Genomic DNA, 22,087 nt, shown 5'->3' on the forward strand with positions numbered 1-22,087 from the left:
TCCTAGTTTCTCCTTTCCCATATTTTCCTGCCCAGCAAGACATCATGTTGATGGATATCATGTCCATGTAGTTCCAGTAAAACCGGGAGCATGACTGATTTCATCAGATCTATGCTATGCACAATTCAGAATTTTCCACTCTGGGGAAACTGGGAATAAGATGTTTTCTCTCTAAAGAAGAACTGTGTTTTTACCAAACAGAAAATGCAACTTGCATCTCATTTCCATACCTATTCAGCTTGTCATGTGTAATGAAGAAGTATGAGTCCTGCATCCCTATTAATTAAGGGATGTTTTTAATATTCTCACTGTTGATAAATCTTTTCCTAATTAATACTGCATTTTACAGAAGTTTTTGCTGGCCAAGTGCTCTCAATAAATTTATTCTGTTTTGTTGTAAAACAATCAAAATTAACATTTTCCTTTGTATTACTATACCTTTTCAGAAACCTTTACTTTGCTGTTTAAAAAATATGTGTTAAACATATGCTGAATGTTTTCTAAGCTAGTACAGAAATGTTTACTCGTGTCCATAGGCCTGTTTAGTAAGGAATGATAAAAATAGCAGAAAAGCTATTTCCTCATTTGTTGTGTGGGAAAGGGAACTAACTGAAGCTAGCATGAATATAGCAGGCAGAATTAAATCTTTGATAGGATTTTTAAAAAGATGAAAAAGGTGCCAAAGCAGCATCCAGGAATCCTTTTCAAAGGATTCCTTTTCAAAATGGAGGCAACTGTCTAACATCTGAATGAATCTGTCAACATCAGGCATGAGTTGTGTATATTCAGAATCTTTTAAACAACTTGGTCTTGTGTGTATCAACTCTCAAACTCTTTATTGGTGGAAATCCAGAAAGCCATCTTGTGGAAGTGATAATCTGATGCAGGAATGGCAGGCCATATATAGCCAGATCCTTTTTGGCAGCTCCTGGAGTTGTCCCAGATTTTATCTTCAACATTTGGAAGCAAATGAGGAAATGCAGCAGCCCAGTTAGGGCAAGGGTCAGAAAGATAACAAACAAAATGGGTGAGTTAAGTCTCCACCAGGCTTTGCTTATCTGGTTTAAAAACCCAATTTCCCCAAAAGATAAAGATGACTGGACATTTTGCCCTCAAATCTTTGGATGGTCATGGTTCTGTTCTGTTTTTTCTATGTTTAAAGAGGGCTGGTCCCAAATATGTTGTCTCCCCCTATTCTAATGATTATTTCAGTGTACAAATATTGTTTCAGCATATTGAAAATTAAAGAAGACTGTCTTGAATATAAACATCTTTGGAATCCATATAGAGAAGAGAAAAAATATCCTTCCTGGGAAAATCATGACACAGTTTATCCTGTAGCTTGTTCATTGAGGAGGTTCCAGAAGGAGATGGCAATTACATCCAGGAGTAGAGAGGCGGGAAAGGACCTTCTGCTTCAGTTCATGATGTGTCCACTCTTCAAGGTAGTCCAGACAGGAAACCAAAACCATGAGTACTAACCTTTATTGTAAGGTTACAGTAACAGAATCTTGCAAGTCTGAAAGGACTTCTCCCCTCTCCTGCCTTTACTGCTCAGAGGAGATGGGCAGTGATGGAAATTTGAAATATAAATAAATAAAATAAATATATAAAAATACTTTCCAGGGAACTAGGGAGGGTCCCTTCTGAGGCGCTTTCTCCACCCTCATCCCTCCTTTGGACTCAGATTTTGTTTATCTGACTGCTGTCTAAGCTGTGGCTCTTCTTCGTGTCCCCCAAGGTTATTCTCATAGCCCATTACATGATGCTTCCAACTTACTCATCTTCTTTGGGTTATTTAAATCTAGTCAGCTAATCTTTGCAAACTGTAATAATGTTTATTTGGTCAGTGACCAGCAACATAAAATTAATAAAAATAGCAAATAAAATAAAAATAAGTCAAATGAGTACAATTATAGATGCTAATCTATGGCATGCAGCTTGACAGGAAATGGAATTAATTCTTGAGTTATATAGTGTGAAAAGGCAGTGAAAATTCAGCCAAATTTGTAGCTTCATTCCTCCCACCCATCACTTTTTCCTTCCCACAGATATGCTGACTTCTGACAAGAATATCAGCATAACCCTTAACTGATTCTCATATGTAAATTTATGAAATCAAGAAGCATGGGATATATGATGAACGTTCTGGTTAAGTGGGAAGATAACTCAAGATGATTCTCTGTGTTTAGTGGTTGGTTTCTCCTTATTGTTCTGGGCATACTGATAATGCTGAGGCACAAGAATTTGGAACTCTATGCTGAGGTTGTACAACCTTCCAAAGAAAAGTGAGCAACATATGGCCACCAGATGTTTGTTGGCTATTGTCCCTCATCATTGGTTAGGCCAGCCACTGATGGGTGAGCGCAACAATCTTTGGAAAGCTACCTGGTCGCTCCCTGCTGTAAACTCTTTGCTGCTTCCTCCCTGTTCCTCCTGGAATAGAGAAAAAAAGCAACTGGAATATTGGTGGAGGTTGAGGGGTAAGTATGAAAAAGTGAAGTTTTCTGCTAGACATCACAGCATCCTTTCACTTCATTTTGCAGACAAAATGACAGGGATAAACTCTTTGCTACTGAGGATCACGTGTAGTCATTCTGTGAAAGAAGTAAATGACTCTCCCTGGGACTTCATTACTCAGCCAAGTGTCAGAAGCTGATATTCTGAGTCTCTTAGCTGTACCCTCTGCTGGCACCTCTGATTGTTTAATAGGTCTTGGTGTTTCTCCAAGGAGTACTAAACTCCATCTCCCTGTGCAAACAACTTAGCTATTGATTTATATACCTACAGATCCAAGAATGTGCCTGTGCGGAGGTGGGGAAAGGACATCCTTAAGGTCCTGGAGTTTGCAAGGGCGGATGTCTTCTTTATTCCAACTACTCTTTCATCCCTGTTTTGCATAAGCAGACAGAGGATAGATTTTAACACTTAAAATTATCGCAGGGCCAGCCTCTTCTATCTGTTTATGCAGTGGCTACCATGGTCGGAACCTTAGGAGGGATTGGAGCAGTCTACTCTAGAGGACCAGGCAGGGTTGTTTTCTTTACAAAAAAGCTCTGGATAAATAGACCACCAGTTCTCTGGCCTTCTCAGCATAAGGATTGGTGCAATCCTGACACAGTATTCACGTGCTACAGGTCAGATGAGGAGCAGTCATGCTCATAGCATAATGTATGCAAGGTATGGATCCTTCTGTGAGCAAGTTTTAATTGAACAAAGAAATGGGTGGACAACCTTTTCACTGTTTCTTGTGGGTCAAACCTGTAACCAAGGGGCCCTTTGTTTCTGTTTCTGCATTTTTCCTTTGTATAGTTTATGCTAGGCATAAGATGGAATATAGCGAAGTGGAAGGGTGCGTAGGTGTAGATGAGGGGGAGGAAGCAGAGAAAAATGTATTTTTTTTTCCAGTCAGTGACATTTTTTTAATTGTCCTCCTGCAAGCTTGTTGTGGAACAACTAAATTTACTCCAGAGGGAGTGAAAGAGGAGGGCAAATACATCCCAAAAAAATTTTTTTTTTGCTTTGTAACAGTTTAAGTGGGTAGTTAAATACAGCAATATTTGAAATCAATGATCCTTTACTATGACATGAACTTGAAGTAGAATGAAAAAAGGTGGGTTTATAACTGCGGATTGAGATAGAAGCATGACTTGTTACATTTTATTTATGTATGTATGTATGTTTGTATGTATGTATTTATTTATTTAAATTTATATCACCGCCCATCTCCCCCCAATGGGGGACTCTGTAAATCCAGTTTACATGGTGAAAAGAGAAGAGGAATGTTTTACAGGTCTCCAGATAACTTGGTGTTAAAACATGAATATAAGAAATAGTATTTAAACATGAATATATAAGTAATACTTAAATAACCCTTCCATTGTGAGGTATTACAATTAAGATCAAAATAGATTTTTTAAAAATTACTTTAACATTTGACCAAATAGGAAATATTTGAAAGCATTGATTATTTGTCCTTGCAGGAAAAAACTGAGTAAGTTTGCCTCAGAAAGCCTTCCTCCTGAATCTTTGCTAGGGTGCTAAAAACCCTAAATTTAGAATAAGTTATTCCTTTCCTTGTAAATGTGTACCACTCTTGAATGGGGAAGTGCAACCCCATCCAGGACTAAAGATGGCAAATCCCCAGATCTGGGGGGCCCTAAAATCCATAATCACTCAATCTTGTTATGATTAAGCTAGAATCAGTTTCTCGAAACCTGGACAGACACATATGATGCAAAAGGAATTATGAAGGTTAATTAATCACTAAGTATGATGTTATTTCTCTAATTTTCCATTAGTATCTCTATGCTAGCAATCTACAGTGTCACCATCCAACCATTGCCATGGCAATACAAAGCCAGACTTTGCTAGTAATATATCTCCTCTGCAATGGTTGGGTGACACTAGAAACTGCTAGTGCAGAAAAGTAAACTCTACTCTGACTGTGGCATTTAAAATTATCACTTGTCTTTCAATTATTAATTGTTGTTTATTTCTTAGCAGTTTATTTTATTTATTTATTTATTTATTTATTTATTTATTTTCTATCCCACCTTTATTATTTTTATAAATAACTCAAGGTGGTGAACATACGTCATACTCCTTCCTCCTCCTATTTTCCCCACAACAACAACCCTGTGAGGTGAGTTGGGCTGAGAGAAAGGTCACCCAGCCGGCTTTCATACCTAAGGCAGGACTAGAACTTTCAGTCTCCTGGTTTCTATCCCGTTGCCTTAACCACTAGACCAAACATGTTATATCTGCCAAAGTATGCTGTTCTGATTTAAAATCCACTTCATTGCAGTATATGGTGACTGAAATTTATACTACTTTCAAAAGCAGACATTGATATTTTTTGTCTGAGGAATGGAAAAGCCTACCAGTCAAGATCTTCTAATCTTCCAAGCCTTTCTCCCACCTTCAAAGTTTAAGAAATTTTTATTTTTATTTTTTAAATTATTTGAGCATTTGAATCCACCATACCTGATTACACAAAGCATTCAAAGCACCAGGCTGGGCAAGGATTAATCTGGATGAAAGTTATTTAGGCCTTCAGTAGCATTTGAAATTATGCTTAGAAATGTCTGCGCATCTTCCCATCAGTTAAACTGCAGTGTTTTGAGCCAAAGTTTTGACTTTTCCCCAGAAGTTGCTATGTGTGCTGTATGACAAATCTTATTTCCTACTTGGCCATAGGTCTTACTTTAACTTTACTTTTAAGGATACCAGTAATGAAGGCAACCTTTCCCTATTACAATCTTAATGTTTTAAGAATATATTGAAAACACATACCCAGAGATCATGTCACCAATCTTTTTGCCATCTACCCATATCATAATTCTTTTAACAAAAGAGTGACTATATATATATTAGGGTTCTTTTTATAACATTTATCTACTGTTGGTGTTCTAGAATCATTGATATATTTTACATAGTTGGATGACTAATTAGTAACTTTACAACCCTTGGTAAGCTATTCTAAAGGGTAAGAATATTATATTTGTAATCAATGAATACAAACAGAATTGGTTGTATACTTTTGCAGGTGTTGCTCTGTGGAAAATGTAAAAAAAAAAAAGAATTGCTTGGCCAGGTTTACCTGATTGTTTAATCAAAATTTAAATTAAGATGCCAACAGCATGTGTCCCTGTGAACAAATTGCAGAAAACTGCAGCATGAAGGTTGTGGTCTTAACTCTGTGCCAGATCTCTCAATTTGGATTGTACTCTTGATGCTGTTGGGACACAGCCATTGTTGGAGGAGACAAAGGGAGTGGGCCATTTTGCAGTGCTTTGTGCATTTTAATAAGCATGTCTGCATAAAAGGGGCACAGGAGGCCAAGACAATATCCTGCCAGGGCCTTGAAGGACAACAAGACAGGATAACGTCTTTCCAATTTCTGCTTGCTTTTTGCTAGTGTTCACAGCAGCAGACAGCCTGTATCAATGCTGGTAATTCGGATGTCCAATTCAGTTTAGCTGTGGCAGGGTATACCCAGAGATAAAAGCAGGATTTTTCCCCTAAGATTTCTAAACTTTTTTTCCCCCAGATCTTCTCTAAGCTTTTTGAGCAGTTGCCTTGGCTGCTTCTATGTCCCCCACTTTTTTCCACATTGTAATTTCTTGTAATTGTGCTTGCAACATCTTCTTTGTTAGGAAGATGATCCATCCAACCTTCTTATGCTTGGTTCCCCGTTAGCTTTTCCTCCATTTTGTAGGTCCAGAATTTGAAAAATGAGAAAGAACATGATGAGAATGAGAAAATGAGAATGAGAATTTTCTCAGAATAAGAAAAAGGTACAAAAGAACATGAACGTTGTTTTGCCTTTGTAACACAATGGTCACTAATTCTTGATTATGGCTTTCTAACCTTTCTTCAAAAAGAATTAGTTATCAGGAGTTCTTTGATTTTTTTTTTTAGATTTTTAAAAATTATTTTTATAAATAACTCGAGGTGGCGAACATACCTAATATTCCTTCCCTCTCCTATTTTTCCCACAACAACCACCCTGTGAGTGAGTTGGCCTGAGAGAGAGTTCTTAGGTTCTTGTGAGCTTGCCTAATTGGTTACAATTCTTGCCTGTTGAGTGAAGTATGACAGGTTCAGCAAAGACCATCTAATAATTTAATTCCAACTTAAATCGTGCATTGCAAATATAAATTAGGATGTCTGTATGTCTGTCTGTATGTCTCTTGAATAATAAGAGTGAAAAGCTGATAGTGAAAAACTCTTCAGCTGGGATGTTCAGCATAATTATTCTGGTCTGTGTATCCTTAAGCCAAACACATTCCTCAAGGTTTGTATCTTGTGCAAGAATTGTATAGCACAATTCTGTGCATCTGCAGAGTGGTAGATCTTAATTGTGAATTAATTCTCACAAAATCACCTCTGCAAAACTGTGCAAATCCTTCGGCAGCTGTCATGGTGGTCCTCTCACCTGAAAGTGGTGAAAATAATCATTTAACTATAAGAGCTTGTTACATGGTCAGTTTGATCCTGTTGGACCTAAGGAAGGGGACAGGATCCTCCGGACTGTAAATGTCACCACTTGTCATCTAGACTCAGGCCCTTCCTGGCTGGTGAAGGCAGCCTGGGAGGTGACATGTGGTTGGGTCCAGGCGATGGTTAATACATCCTTGAGAGAGGGGGGGTTTCCAGCTGCCTGTAAGGAGACGCTGGTACACCCCCTCCTCAAGAAATCATCACTGGACCCTACTGAGTTAGATAATTTTCGTCCTGTCTCCCACCTCCCCTTTTTGGGGAAGGTGGTCGAGAAAGTGGTGGCGTTAAAACTCTAGAGGATTCTGGATGAAATGGATTATCTAGACCCCTCCCAGTCAGGTTTCAGGCCAGGATATGGGACAGAGACTGCATTGGTTGCACTTATGGATGATCTCTGGCGGGAGCAGGATGGAGGGAGTGCATCCATCCTGGCTCTTCTTGACCTCTCAGTGGCTTTTGATACCATCAACCCTGGTATCCTTCTGGGTTGGCTCAGGGAGTTGGGGGTGGGCGGCGTGGTTTTGCGCTGGTTCACCTCCTTCCTCCAGGGCTGGTCCCAATCAGTGGTGATAGGAAATGAGAGATCCGACCCTTGACCCCTCTTGTGTGGGGTGCTGCAGGGTTTGGTTCTCTCCCCTGTCCTATTTAACATCTACATGACACCACTGGGTGAGATCATCTGTCACCACAGGATGAGGTGTCATCAATATGTTGATGATACTCAATTATATATCTCCATCCTGGGTGAGGTAAGTGATGCAGTGGCTGCCCTTTCTCAGTGCCTGAGTGCTGTGAGGGTCTGGATGGGGAACAGCAGGCTTCAGCTGAACCCTAGTAAGACAGAGTGTCTGTGGGTTGATGGCTTTTCTGTATCCAGGAAGTTATCATCTTTAGTTCTGGATGGAGTTGCACTGCCCCATTCAGACCTGGTGCGTAATCTGGAGGCCCTTCTGGACTCACGACTCCTGCTGGAAGAGCAGATGGCAGTCATGGCCAGGAGGGCCTTTGCGCAAATTCGTGTTGTGCTCCAGTTACACCCTTTCCTGGATCAAGATGCCCTCCGGACAGTCATTCATGCCCTGGTCATCTCCCATATAGACTACTGCAATGCGCTCTACATGGGGCTACTCTTGAAGAGTATCCAGAAGCTTCAGCTGGTCCAGAATGCGGCCGTGCGGGCAGTTATTGGTACCCCAAGATCGGCACATGTGACACCACTGCTGCGCGAGCTGCACTGGGTGCCGGTTTGCTTCCAGGTCCAATTCAAGGTGTTGGTTATGACCGTTAAAGCCCTACATGGCATGGGGCCAGGTTACCTGAGGGACCGCCTCATCCCTGTTACGTCAACCCGTCCCACCTGGTCATGCAGAGATGGGGATGCTACGGACCCCGTCAGCAAGGGAATTCCATTTGGGGTCCAGGAGGCAGGCCTTCTCTGCAGTGGCACCCGTCCTCTGGAACATTCTGCCCCTGGAGGTGAGGCAGGCCCCTTCACTCCCGGCCTTCCGGAAGAATTTGAAGACCTGGTTCTGCCACCTCGCCTGGGGTGGGAGGGGCAATAGTTCTTCCTGGGGATGGCTGGCGCCGTAGAGCCCACCCCAATGAATGAGATCTTCACTACTTGGATTTTATATCTATTTATTCTCTACTTATATTGGTTGTTTATATTGTAATTTATATCTTTTATGGTTTTAATTGATTTTATTGTAAACTGCCCAGAGTCCCCCTTTTTGGGGGAGATGAGTGGTGATAGAAATTTGAAAAACAAACAAACAGTTGCCCATGGAAAGATTTAATGAAGCCTTGGCATACTGCCAAAGTAACTTGATTTACTGTTAAACACATTGGTATCATTCCTACAATGCTTTCATGATAAACCTTGAAAAAGTAAAAGGCCCAATTGTGCCATTTACTTGCATTTAGGAAGAGAAAGTAGAGATGTGGGGCTAAAAAAAAAAAAGACCCATTTCCCCCCAAAAAACTGGTTGTTCTATTACAGGGACAAGTATACATCATTAGCTGCTACATTACTCTCTTTAAATATAAATAATTGCCTGTTTCTCTGTCTGCTTAGCCTTTTCTAAATCAGAGCAATTAGAAATTACTTGTTTGGATTGCCTCGATACCTGCCATTCATCAATAAAGCATGAAGCTCATCTGTCAAAGGGCTCCTGGAAATATGCTGTAGGTGTATTCCAATTAAACTTCAGCAAAGGATCGTTACCTTGTTGTGGTGCTGGAGCTTGAGCACCTCAGTGATGCCATGAGCTAAACCGTGAAGGGCCACCCAAGACGGGAAGGTCATGACAGAGAGGTCAGACTAAATGTGATCCCTGGGGAAGGTAATGGCAACCCACCCCAGTATTCTTGCCGTGAAAACTAAATGGATCAGTACAACCAGAGATATGTCGGTATACCATCAGAAGATGAGACCCCCAGGTCGGAAGATGGTCAAAATGCTACTGGGGAGGAACAGAGGAGGAGTTCAACTAGCCCCAGACGTGATGACACAGCTAGCTCAAAGCCAGAAGGACGGCTAGCGGCCAACGGTGCTGGTGGTGAACGGCGAATCCGATGTTCTAAGGATCAACACACCATTGGAACCTGGAATGTAAGATCTATGAGCCAGGGCAAATTGGATGTGGTTATTGGCGAGATGTCAAGATTAAAGATAGACATTTTGGGCATCAGTGAACTGAAGTGGACTGGAATGGGCCACTTCACATCTAATGACCACCAGATCTACTACTGTGGACAAGAGGACCACAGAAGAAATGGAGTAGCCTTCATAATTAATCGTAAAGTGGCTAAAGCAGTGCTTGGATACAATCCAAAAAATGATAGAATGATTTCAATTTGAATTCAGGGCAAGCCATCTAACATCACAGTGATCCAAATATATGCCCCAACCACAGATGCTGAAGTAGATCAGTTCTATGAGGATCTGCAGCACCTACTGGTCAACATGCCTAAAAGATGTTATTTTCATCACAGGAGACTGGAATGCTAAGGTGGGCAGTCAAATGACACCTGGAATTACAAGTAAGCACGGCCAGGGAGAACAAAACGAAGCAGGATATAGGCTGATAGAATTTTGCCAAGACAATTCACTCTGCATAACAAACACTCTCTTCCAACAACCTAAGAGACGGCTTTATACATGGACTTCACCAGATGGACAACACCGAAATCAGATTGACTACATCCTTTGCAGCCAAAGGTGGCAGACATCTATACAGTCGGCAAAAGCAAGACCTGGAGCTGACTGTAGTTCAGATCACGAACTTCTTCTTGCACAATTTAGGATCAGACTAAAGAGATTGGGGAAGACCCACAGATCAGCTAGATATGAGCTCACTAATATTCCTAAGGAATATGCAGTGGAGGTGAAGAATAGATTTAAGGGACTGGACTTAGTAGATAGGGTCCCGGAAGAACTCTGTACAGAAGTTCGCAACATTGTTCAGGAGGCGGCAAAAAAATACATCCCAAAGAAAGAGAAAACCAAGAAGGCAAAATGGCTGTCTGCTGAGACACTAGAAGTAGCCCAAGAAAGAAGGAAAGCAAAAGGCAACAGTGATAGGGGGAGATATGCCCAATTAAATGCAAAATTCCAGGTTAGCCAGAAGAGATAAGGAATTATTTTTAAACAAGCAATGCGCGGAAGTGGAAGAAGACAATAGAAAAGGAAGGACAAGAGACCTCTTCCAGAAAATTAGAAACATCGGAGGTAAATTCCAGGCAAAAGTGGGCATGATCAAAAACAAAGATGGCAAGGACCTAACAGAAGAAGAAGAGATCAAGAAAAGGTGGCAAGAATATACAGAAGACCTGTATAGGAAGGATAACAATATCAGGGATAACTTTGATGGTATGGTCAGTGAGCTAGAGCCAGACATCCTGAAGAGTGAGGTTGAATGGGCCTTAAGAAGCATTGCTAATAACAAGGCAGCAGGAGACGATGGCATCCCGGCTGAACTGTTCAAAATCTTGCAAGATGATGCTGTCAAGGTAATGCATGCTATTTGCCAGCAAATTTGGAAAACACAAGAATGGCCATCCGATTGGAAAAAATCAACTTATATCCCCATACCAAAAAAGGGAAACACTAAAGAATGTTCAAACTATCAAACAGTGGCACTCATTTCACATGCCAGTAAGGTAATGCTCAAGATCCTGCAAGGTAGACTTCAGCAACTCATGGAGCGAGAATTGCCAGATGTACAAGCTGGGTTTAGAAAAGGCAGAGGAACTAGGGACCAAATTGCCAATATCTGATGGATAATGGAAAAAGCCAGGGAGTTTCAGAAAAACATCTATTTCTGTTTTATTGACTATTCTAAAGCCTTTGACTGTGTGGACCATAACAAATTGTGGCAAGTTCTTAGTGGTATGGGGATACCAAGTCATCTTGTCTGCCTCCTGAAGAATCTGTATGATGACCAAGTAGCAACAGTAAGAACAGACCACGGAACAACAGACTGGTTTAAGATTGGGAAAGCAGTACGGCAGGGCTGTATACTCTCACCCTACCTATTCAACTTGTATGCAGAACACATCATGCGACATGCTGGGCTTGAGGAATCCAAGGCTGGAGTTAAAATTGCTGGAAGAAACATTAACAATCTCAGATATGCAGATGATACCACTTTAATGGCTGAAAGCGAAGAGGAACTGAGGAGCCTTATGATGAAGGTGAAAGCAGAAAGTGCAAAAGCTGGCTTGCAGCTAAACCTCAAAAAAACCAAGATTATGACAACCAGCTTGATTGATAACTGGCAAATAGAGGGAGAAAATGTAGAAGCAGTGAAAGACTTTGTATTTCTAGGTGCAAAGATTACTGCAGATGCTGACTGCAGTCAGGAAATCAGAAGACGCCTAATCCTTGGGAGAAGAGCAATGACCAATCTTGATAAAATAGTTAAGAGCAGAGACATCACACTGACAACAAAGGCCCGCATAGTTAAAGCAATGGTGTTCCCTGTAGTAACATATGGCTGCGAGAGCTGGACCATAAGGAAGGCTGAGAGAAGGAAGATCGATGCTTTGGAACTGTGGTGTTGGAGGAAAATCCTGAGAGTGCCTTGGACTGCAAGAAGATCAAACCAGTCCATTCTCCAGGAAATAAAGCCAGACTACTCACTTGAGGGAATGATATTAAAGGCAAAACTGAAATACTTTGGCCACATAATGAGAAGACAGGACATCCTGGAGAAGATGCTGATGCTAGGGAGAGTGGAGGGCAAAAGGAAGAGGGGCTGACCAAGGGCAAGGTGGATGGATGATGTTCTAGAGGTGATGGACCCGTCCCTGGGGGAGCTGGGGCTGGTGACAACCGACAGGAAGCTGTGGCGTGGGCTGATCCATGAAGTCACGAAGAGTTGGAAGCGACTAAACGAATAAACAACAACAACATAAGCACAGAGCTATTTTCTTAAAGAAATCCAACATTCCAGCTGCTCCCCTCACAAACACAGACTTCTCTCCAGAAAACCTCCCATACATAATAACCCCTTCTTTTCCATCAGAACATTCCATCAGAAAGTCAAATTCACTCATGTCTTGCAGCTCAATTTCTCTGCTTAAATTCTTCAATTCATTGTTGTCAGTTTCATCCAGGATTTCAACAGAAGCCCCAATCTCATTCTTAGGAGAGACAATTCCATTGCTGTTAAATTCTTCCATTTCGTCCACAATATCCCCAACAGGAGGAAACATTTTAGACCACATATTTTCCACAATGCTCTGAATGTCTTGCATAATAGTGTGACAGGAATCAGAAAGAATCTGCTTAATATCTCCTGGACTGTCTCTATGAAAGTCAGGGAGAGCCTGGTTAAGGTCCTCCATATTTGAGGCGGTAGGTTATGGCGCCCCCTAGATACTTAACCAGCGGAAGTGAAAGGTAATGCAAAATTTCCAAATGGAGTTAAGATAAGGTATCAGGCAGTTCCCCAGGGAAAGTAGCAACAGGAAAGTAGAAGTTCAGAACAGCAGATTCAACATGTAGGAGAAAAGTTAGAATCTTCAAAATTAACACAAAAATAATAACAGGAAGATGATAACATACTCTCAACCCTCCTTAGTACTGGATGAAAAGCAAAATCCAAAGCTTAATTTAAAAAAAAAAAAACAGTTGATCACAGAAATAGTGTTAAGCATCAAGAGAGTGAGTTTCTCCTTAATGCAGAAAGCCTCTCTTAGGGTACAAATGATACATACAGTATGTATGTATATATGTATGTGGGTGTGTATATTTATATGTATATACTGTGTGTGTGTGTGTGTGTGTGTGTATGTATATATACATACATATATATATACAGTGTATATACATAGTGCTTTAGAAATGGGGTGTGGCTGGACTTAATGTTCCTTTAAGGCTGCAGTGCGGCTTGGAAATGGAGATGTCCCAGCCTCCCGGCAAAGTCTTACCCACTGATTGCAAATGCTGTTTACAATCTCCTGGTTGCAACTCACCATCCGGAGGATGAATGGGTCAGTTCCGAGCATTTTCCTTGTTCTGGAAAAATGCTCCTGGGCTTCAGGAGAAACCAGCCTGAGCCCGAAAAAACTGCCACGATGCCAGTTTTGCCTGCAGAGCTCACAGACAAAGCCATTCAGTCTGCCATGATCCCGCCGGAAGTCTCAAACCTTACGCCTTTTTAATGTAATGTAATTTGTATTGATCAGTTTGTGAATGGTCTGGAAAAGAAGAGCAGCGTACACCTAGTTGGTTGAGTATTAACATGCCATAACACATGACTCTCACACAGACTGTCTAGACTAGCCTTCTGTTTCCTGTTGTACCTAGTACAGTGTCTCTGCTGCAAGTAAGATGATAAAAGAAGGCAGGCAAAAGCTAACAGTTGCTCTCTAGCATCTGGTAGTCAGTGCTACCTGTGAACTAATTTCATATAGCCGTCATATAGTAGTACTGATAGACTTCTTCCCAAGTTGGTCAAATCCCCTTTTTAAGTTGAAAGTTTAGTAGATAGATATGGGTCTGCACCTTTCAAGGTTTTAAAGCTGCTCCCATATTATAAATAGCCATTAGCATTCCACTTTCTGTTCTCGTTTATTTATAATGTACTTACATGGTGCTATCATTTACTTGCCAGTTTACTATGTTCCTGACAGAAATATCTTCCAGTCTAAACTTAGGTTAAAGCAGCGAAAAAAAGAGGGAAGCTTTTCGGATTTGAAAGCATGTCTGAAATGGAAGTCCAATTTTCAGCAGAATACTCACTGTTCTCCGTTACTATTTTTAGTCTGCGACCTTTCCACAATGAGTCCCCTTGATTTTCACTTCTCAAGGATTGCAGTGTTCGTCCAGGTGGATATGGATATATATTTGTGTGTGTGTGCATGCGCATGTGTGTGTGGTTTACCGTAAGGCAGTTAGCTTCAAACACAGTTTAGGTACGTACATTTGAGATATTAAGCTTGAGAACAAAGTGCTTAGGTGTGGCTAGACCAATGAAAATTATATGTGAACACTTTTGAAATAATTCCCAGAAACTGTAGTAGTGCTGCATCTATAGCAGGATGATGGCCAGAGACTCTTACAGTATGGACACTGTTCTCTTTCCTACTATTCAGTATTGGATATGAGGAACTTTAAAATCTAGACTTAGTATATAGCTCTTTCAATTGCACTGGGCAGCAATAGCTGTTCGGACACTTCCTTCACTGCCTGGAACTCACCAAATTTCTAAGGTTTTTTACATTCATCTATACATACACACAAATAGGCCAGCATGCTTCAAAGCATCATTCTCCAGCATCATCTTTCTGCATAAGAATATCTTTGGGCCTCATGGGCATTTCTTGGGCAATTCAATTGATATGCTGTGCAGTCTCAATGGCTTGCTTGGAAGTGTGCCCAGAGAACACAAAGTGAGTGGCAGGCTGGTAGTTGGTCCTGAGAGGGCTAAGGAAGTCAGTAAGTAAAGTTTATTGTTGTAACCACAGGTCATAACATGCAATAAAATACAGTAAAATCTAATAATAAAACAATAAAATAGTGAAATTATAAAATAAAATAATAAAAGAAGCATTAGATATAAAAAGGTTACAACAAAATAGAGCCAAAGCTACAACTTACTTACTGCTAAGGAAGTATCAGCAGATTGTCTTCTGGTATGCATCAGGTTTCTCGCCATACCCACCTATTTTTTCTGTGCTGTAATGTGTGTGTGTGTGTGTGTGTGTGTGTATGTATGTATCAAATTTATGGGTGCCCATCTCACAAGAAGTGACTCTGGGCAGCGTACAGCAAAAAATATAAAACAATAAATATGTAATCCAGAGTCACTTGTGTGAGGTGGGCGGCTATATAAATCAAATAAATACATTTGATGAATGGGCAAATCTCCCCATGATAGCTTTTAAAATTAGGCTGCATTAAAGAAGGCCAGAGAGCCAGTTTGGCCTAATGGTTAAGGCACCAGGCTAGAAACTGGGGGACGGTGAGCTATAGTGCCGCCTTAGGCACGAAGCCAGCTGAGCGACCTTGGGCCAGTCACACTCTCTCAGCCCTGGGAAGCAGGCAAGGGCAAAACACCTGACAATCCTTGCCAAGAAAACTTCAGGGACTTGTCCAGGCAGTTGCCAGGAGTCAGCAATGACTCAAAGGCACCCCCCCCCCCAAAAAGGCCAAGCTTGGTGTGCAACTTTAGGAAGGCAGGTGGTAGCCTATAGTAGGTATATACAGGAGAAGCAGGATGCAAGACTTGGGTTTAGCCAACAAATCCCCAATGTGAGTCACTTTGGTCTAAAACTCCTGATAGATATTATTTTGAGAATAAAGCACAGTATAAGTATTTTATAACTAATTCTGTGTCTTAGGGAAAGGCTGGGAAGAACTTGATTCAGTCAAATCCTTTATATTCTCTACAGTTCCTTTTAAATGGAACCTTACTGACTTCCCATTTAGAGTTAATTACAGCTTTTTTTTTCTTCTGCAAATCTAAGGGAGGAGAATTGATGACCTTTACTCTGCAAACATGTTCCGTCTCATCAAGTAGTTTGACAAGAACTATTTGGCTGTATCGTTTTAAAGGAACTCTTCCTTCCAAGTGCCCTAAATATCAAGCTACAGCCTTCAGCGCATGGCTTGTTTTACAAACCATTAGGAAATAATTCCTCTGGGGATAAATTGTTGCAAAATATTGTCACTGGCAATCCTGCAGATTTTGTAGTAGCTGTTTACTTTCTGTTCTTTCTGGCAGAAAGCAAAATTTCTTTCCAACCAACAAAAAGATCTGGAGATGAAAATATTTAGCATGAAATATTTGTTAGTGCAAAACAGAAGGCGACAAAAGAGACAGTGGTACTACTCTGACTGGACTATAAACAGACTCTGGCTGGATCAGAAGATGATCCAGAACTGAAAAGAAAACATCTGGGTTTTTTTTTTCTACTAAGATCAGAACTAAGAAACTTATGTTCTGTTTTGATATCGCATTTAACTCCTTTATAACCCCTTGTTCTTTAAGGAGTATAGCTTAGCTTTCCAGATGAGCTTTATATATAAGATGATACCCATTTGAGAAGGTTTATCCCTTTTTCCCAAAACATGCTTTTCCTTTGGGTATCTGAAACAGGCAGCCCTAGTATCAGTTTTCCTGGTCCTCCAAAGAGATATATCCAGTGACATGTATGGACCTGAGTAGTGGACTGGAACCAGTGCGACTTTGGTTAAAAACAGCTCAGCCTAAACATTCACTGGGAGGCCTTGAGCAATTTACTGTCTCCCAGCTTAAATGCAACACCTTCATCTACACACCAATCCTGAAAGAAAGGGTGCTGTACACATTTGGTAGATAAAATAATTGTATAAAAACGTTTTCTCAGGGCTGAAAACTTGATGGGTTGGCCTGTCGTCGTCTTCCACAGGTTGATGTTGGGTGAGTTCTTTTACACCGCAGTTCTAGGCCCACAATTTTGGAGGACATCCCCATTTAATTCAGTGGGAATTCTGGGTAAATTTATGTAGAATTGTATTATATGAAACAGTTAAAAGACAATTGCTGGCTCTTCTTTTCTACAGCTTACATCCATATTCTGATTATTTAACTAATTTCTTGGTTTGGAAACCTAAAAACTGCCATCACCTTTTTTAAGCACTAGAGACAGTACATTTGTTTAAAAAGAGCTCTACCCTAATCCTTCTAGGGACATATATTATTTGCTTGTTTCTGAGAGAAAGGTTTAATAAAACAATAGCCCATCTGCAACCTGAAGTTGAAAAACAGGTCTGTCGCTCATGAAATGTAGGTACCATTTTTTTTCTTTATTTGCCTTCAATTTCTTTTAATACTCAGTTTAATACTCTGTTTCTATTCCTCTTAATGTCTTCTGATGCCAACACTATTTTTTTTCTTTTCTTTTCTTTTGTTCCTTTGAATCAGTCTTGACTCCTGGAAGGTCCCTGCAGTTTTCTTGGCAAGATTTTAGGAATTGGTTTGCCCTTGCCTCCTTCCTAAGGCAGAGACACACTGGTCCAAGGTCACCCAGCTGGTTTTGTGCCTAAGGTGGGACTAGAACTCACGGTCTCCCACTTTCTAGCCAGGTGCCTTAACCACTACAGCAAACTGGCTCTGAATGCTGCTAAAACTACTACTATTTGTAATTTATAACATTTTTTTTAATCCATTCAGTCATGTCCAGTTCTCAGAGACTGCATGGACAAGTCCCTACAGTTTTCTTGGCAAGGTTTTTCAGAAGTGGCTTGCCATTGCCTGCTTCCTAGGGCTGAGAGGGAATGACTGGCCCAAGGTCACCCAGCTGTCTTTGTGCCTAAGGCAGGCCTAGAACTCACGTCTCCTGGTTTCTAGCCTGATGCTTTAACCACTACACCAAACTGGCTCTCAATTTATATATGATATATATATGTCTTTTTTTCATCTCATAAGATAGGCCACTAATGATCTTATAAGAAAGTATAGATGAAGTAGTAAAGTGTACCCCAAACCACACAATAATTCCATAACAATTAAATGAACTTCAGTGAATACAGATCCAAGACCAGCTTTTGGATCATGGGTTGTATTGATTATTGAATGTGTTTCTGTCTCTGAATCAGATTTTGAGAGAGCATCTGGAACTATGGCTCATTTCACTGGCAATGCAAGTGATTTTTTTTTCTTTGTGCAACTTGTCTTTAGGTCATGGAGAATGCCACTGTGGGGAATGTAAGTGCCATCGTGGTTACATTGGGGATAACTGCAACTGCTCAACAGACACAGGCCGGTGTCTTTCTAATGATGGCCAGATGTGCAGTGGCCGAGGCAACTGCATCTGTGGGACATGCCAGTGCACTGAACCTGGTGCTTTTGGGGAGACTTGTGAGAAGTGTCCCACATGCCCAGGTGTCTGCAGTACTAAAAGGTACGTGCCAATATCTAGATTCAAAACCACTCAAAGAGCATGACATGTTCTCCTTTGTGGCTTCTCAGCTGCATTAGTGTCCTTTCAATCCTGTATACTTTTGCAAGTATGAAAAACAGTAAGTGGTGATTATCAAAGCTTGACAGAGGTTACTATAAAGGAGACCATTCTTCAATACTTTGTATGCATGGAAGTTGGGGCTTGGTTTTTGTATTAAAAAGACTCCCTAACAATAGAACATGAAATAGAACTTTCCTGGGGCTCATGTATTAATGACTTGCTTATCTTCCTCTCGTTCTGCTCTGGTAGTCCAAAACCCATATAATGGAATCTGATTGGCTAACATTGCTTCAGGTCTGTAATATTTGTGAGCGCTTGCCCAAGTTGGAAACAGCATAGTGTTCATACATTGTAGCTTGTCAGACATTTGACCACCCCAGTTATGTAGGCCTGGACAGCCAGGAAAACCAAGTGCTGTATGAAGATGTGATAAATCACTAGTATACAGTGTTGGGTTTTGCTTGATGCAACACACACCCCTGCATTTTTATCCTTAGTTCTAATTTTATTCAGCCTCAAATTACTAAAAAACCCAGTTTGGGACTATTCCAAGGAACTGTTCCCTAAAGTGAAACCTCTCTAGAATGATTTCTCTTTTAAGTGTGTTATCCTTTTTATGAGTATTCTTAGAGTGCGGCTGACCAAGCTGAAATCACTTCCTGGGAAGATTTAACATTCAAAATGTAGCTGTTTTATGTGGATTAAATAGGAATGAAAACATCAAAACAGCTCTTTCTGGAGTAACGTTGTGGTGTACATTACATTATAAGTTAAGGAAGCCTTTGGCCATGCATGAGCAGTTGGCCTGTTTTACCTGACCTCAGATGTTCAAAAGAACACAAATGTCACAGTCTGGTGGGGCTTCTGTGGAAGCAAAATCCTGTCGCAAAAGCTGAATCCAAATTCAACCAGATTCTAGAGCAATAGTTTCTATTATGTCGGAGCCAATTCAGCTTCAGAAAAGGGAGTCATTCAGAGTCTAGTGCTACAGGTATAATATCAAGACTGATTCCTCTGGCTAAAATGCTTTGAGCTGGAGTGAGATCCTTTTATCTCCATCATGTGTTAGATGTTAAGCTCAAGGGAATATTCACCTGAACATGTAGCATTGATACATTTGCAATGATAACCTATTTTGGGTTGAAATATTGGAAGCTCATTCTTCTCTTTGCATGTTGTAACAGCCACAAGGGTGAATTAATCTGTGGCTGCTCTGGTATGTAGTCTATACAGGAAGAAGTTTTATTTTCCAAAGAAGCCTCATTATTGTGTTTTAAATGTGACTTGAAGATACGTTTATCACTGATTCTTCCTTCCAAGGGACTGCATTGATTGTATCCTGTTCAACTCAGGAAGGTTGGCTGATAATCAAACCTGCCAGAAACACTGCCGGGATGAAATCATAACACGAGTAGAATTTCTAAGTAAGTACCACCAAAGTGAAGCTGATGGAAACATTGCACATATAAAGTGTGCGAATCATAGGTGTATTTCTAACAGGGAGGGCACTTGGGGGAAGCTGCCACAATTTGTTTTTGGTGCCATGAGTTCTTGGCTCATTGGGGCGGGAGTTTTTGAGCTGTTTGTGTTGGCAGATGCTGGGAAAGCCTTTAGCCCAGGAGAGGTCAAAAAAGTCACACACCAAGCATTTCTATAAAAATAATTTATTTACAGAAAGCAAAACAAAAGCAAAACATATTTAAAGGACTTAGCTCCCCTTTTGGAGCAAGCCTTGCTTGGCTACATTGCTGGCAGAGAAAAAAAAAAAAGAGGAAGTAAGAACAAGTCTGGGCAGGTTTCCTCCTCCCCCCAGGTGATTTGCATGAAGCAGTGAGAGGAGACAATCAATTGCAACCTTTTCACCCGGCCAAAATGACTAGGTACAACAGCAGCTTAATCTGTTAGTAGGAAAATCTCAACAGTTTGTGCTGCTCACATGTTCAGCTGCTGGAGGAAACACACTTTCTGTAGTATGTAAGGTGCTTTGCATAAGAACAACAGAAGTGAAGAATGTATTATTTATTTATTAAATCTATTTAGACAATCACCCATCTCGGTACATGACTCTGGGCAGCTCACAAAATGTAAACAAATACACACACGCAAACCAAACAAGAAATAAAACACACACAGCAGCTGGGAAACCATAAAAAAGCCCTCAACTTATCCAGGAAATGGGCTCCGTCCCACATCCAGGGCCCCAGGCTCGAGCACAGAACCAGGTCTTCAGGGTCCTGCAAAAGGCCAGCAAGGTTGGGGCCAACCTAAACTCTGGAGGGATGGTGTTCCAGAGGGCGGGTGCCATGGCAGAAAAGACTCTCCTATGGGGCCCCGCCAGCCAGATCAAATAGGTTGAGTGGAGACAAGTTAGGAATCCTAAGGTTTCCACCTAATTGAATATTGGACAGCAGAATGTTGAGAGTCCTATGCCTGCCCCAGTCTGTCAGAGCAGACTGCACTGAGTTGAATGTTCACTGTTAATCTGTTCACTTCACTGTTAATCTACTGTATATTCCACTGCCTCTATCCAGCACCTTTCTGGATTATACAGGCGATATTTTTGGAGTGCATAGATGTTTTCCAGAGATTGAACTAGCCTGTTTCACATAGACTATCCTCTTTGCCTATTCCAATATCGAGTTTGTAAGTATTTTAAGTTTGGGATTACTCCAATTTGAACTCAGTTGCCTTTAAAAAAATGGCCTCATCTTCTTTCTTATCTATGTAACGCAGAAGTGGGGACCATCCCAGTGTTGATCTTCATCCATATATATGACTTCTGTTGCTTTGACTCATTCTTTCTGCCTCCCAATTTCACAAGGAACAGCTATTTATCAATGTAAATGTTTTGCGACACTCTTTTTTCTTTCTTTAACCTATGGTGGATTTGTTTCTATCACTCTCTTGAGGGCAAGGGTAGGTTTGACATTCCTTTGGCTATTTGCATAGGGCTTTAATATCAGTTCTGCTTTCTATCTTTTGAAGACAACACCATTCTTCCTTAGTGGCATCTAGAAGTGCAGTAGAGGTCTTGTTGTAGCATATTTTAATAATGATTTTACCTGGAATAGCTACCTGAAATCTTCCCTTTTCTGTAAATGCAAAAGTGTACAAGTTTTAAAAACTTAATTTCAGGTAACTGAATGTGCATAACTCTAAATGGTAGCCTTTAGATTAAGGCTGTTTTCTAAATTCACATGTTTAAGCCCTGCAGAGATAACTTAGCTAAATATTGTACTGGATTGCACGTGAAGGTCTTCCAGTATAAGGAGAAGATTACAAATGGTTCAAAGGCCAAATCAAGAGAACGATTTCCTTGTCCGCCAGAATATTAAATATAAATCTTTTCACTACTGGTTTGCTATTTAGAGATGGAAGCATCAACCTTTGGGGGACAGTTGCAGTTGGATTAGCTGTATGAGGAAGAAAGAGAAGAAAAATAGGATAATTACAGCTAGCGAGCTGAAGTTTAATTTGGAATGCTACTTGTGTTAACATTCTACAAGAAAATGAAACATGTACAGTGCCACATGTGTTTGGTCAGAACTCTGCCCAGTTCATTGTTGTTTCATTTGAAATCAGCATGTCTAGAATAATATACCCCAAATATTCAAAACCTGAATTTTGT

General features: G+C 40.7%; 1 protein-coding gene across 1 annotated transcript in view; it reads left to right on the forward strand.

Annotated features, from left to right (window-relative positions):
- ITGB5 (integrin subunit beta 5) overlaps positions 1-22,087 on the forward strand; it is a 74,218-nt gene that overhangs the window by 43,383 nt on the left and 8,748 nt on the right. The window contains exons 11-12 of the mRNA XM_063288770.1: positions 18,177-18,399; positions 19,780-19,883. Of these exons, the coding sequence (XP_063144840.1) occupies positions 18,177-18,399; positions 19,780-19,883 (327 nt within the window). The remainder of the gene's footprint in view (positions 1-18,176; positions 18,400-19,779; positions 19,884-22,087) is intronic.

Source organism: Candoia aspera, chromosome 1, assembly GCF_035149785.1.
Source record: "Candoia aspera isolate rCanAsp1 chromosome 1, rCanAsp1.hap2, whole genome shotgun sequence".
Taxonomy (NCBI): Eukaryota; Metazoa; Chordata; class Lepidosauria; order Squamata; family Boidae; genus Candoia; species Candoia aspera.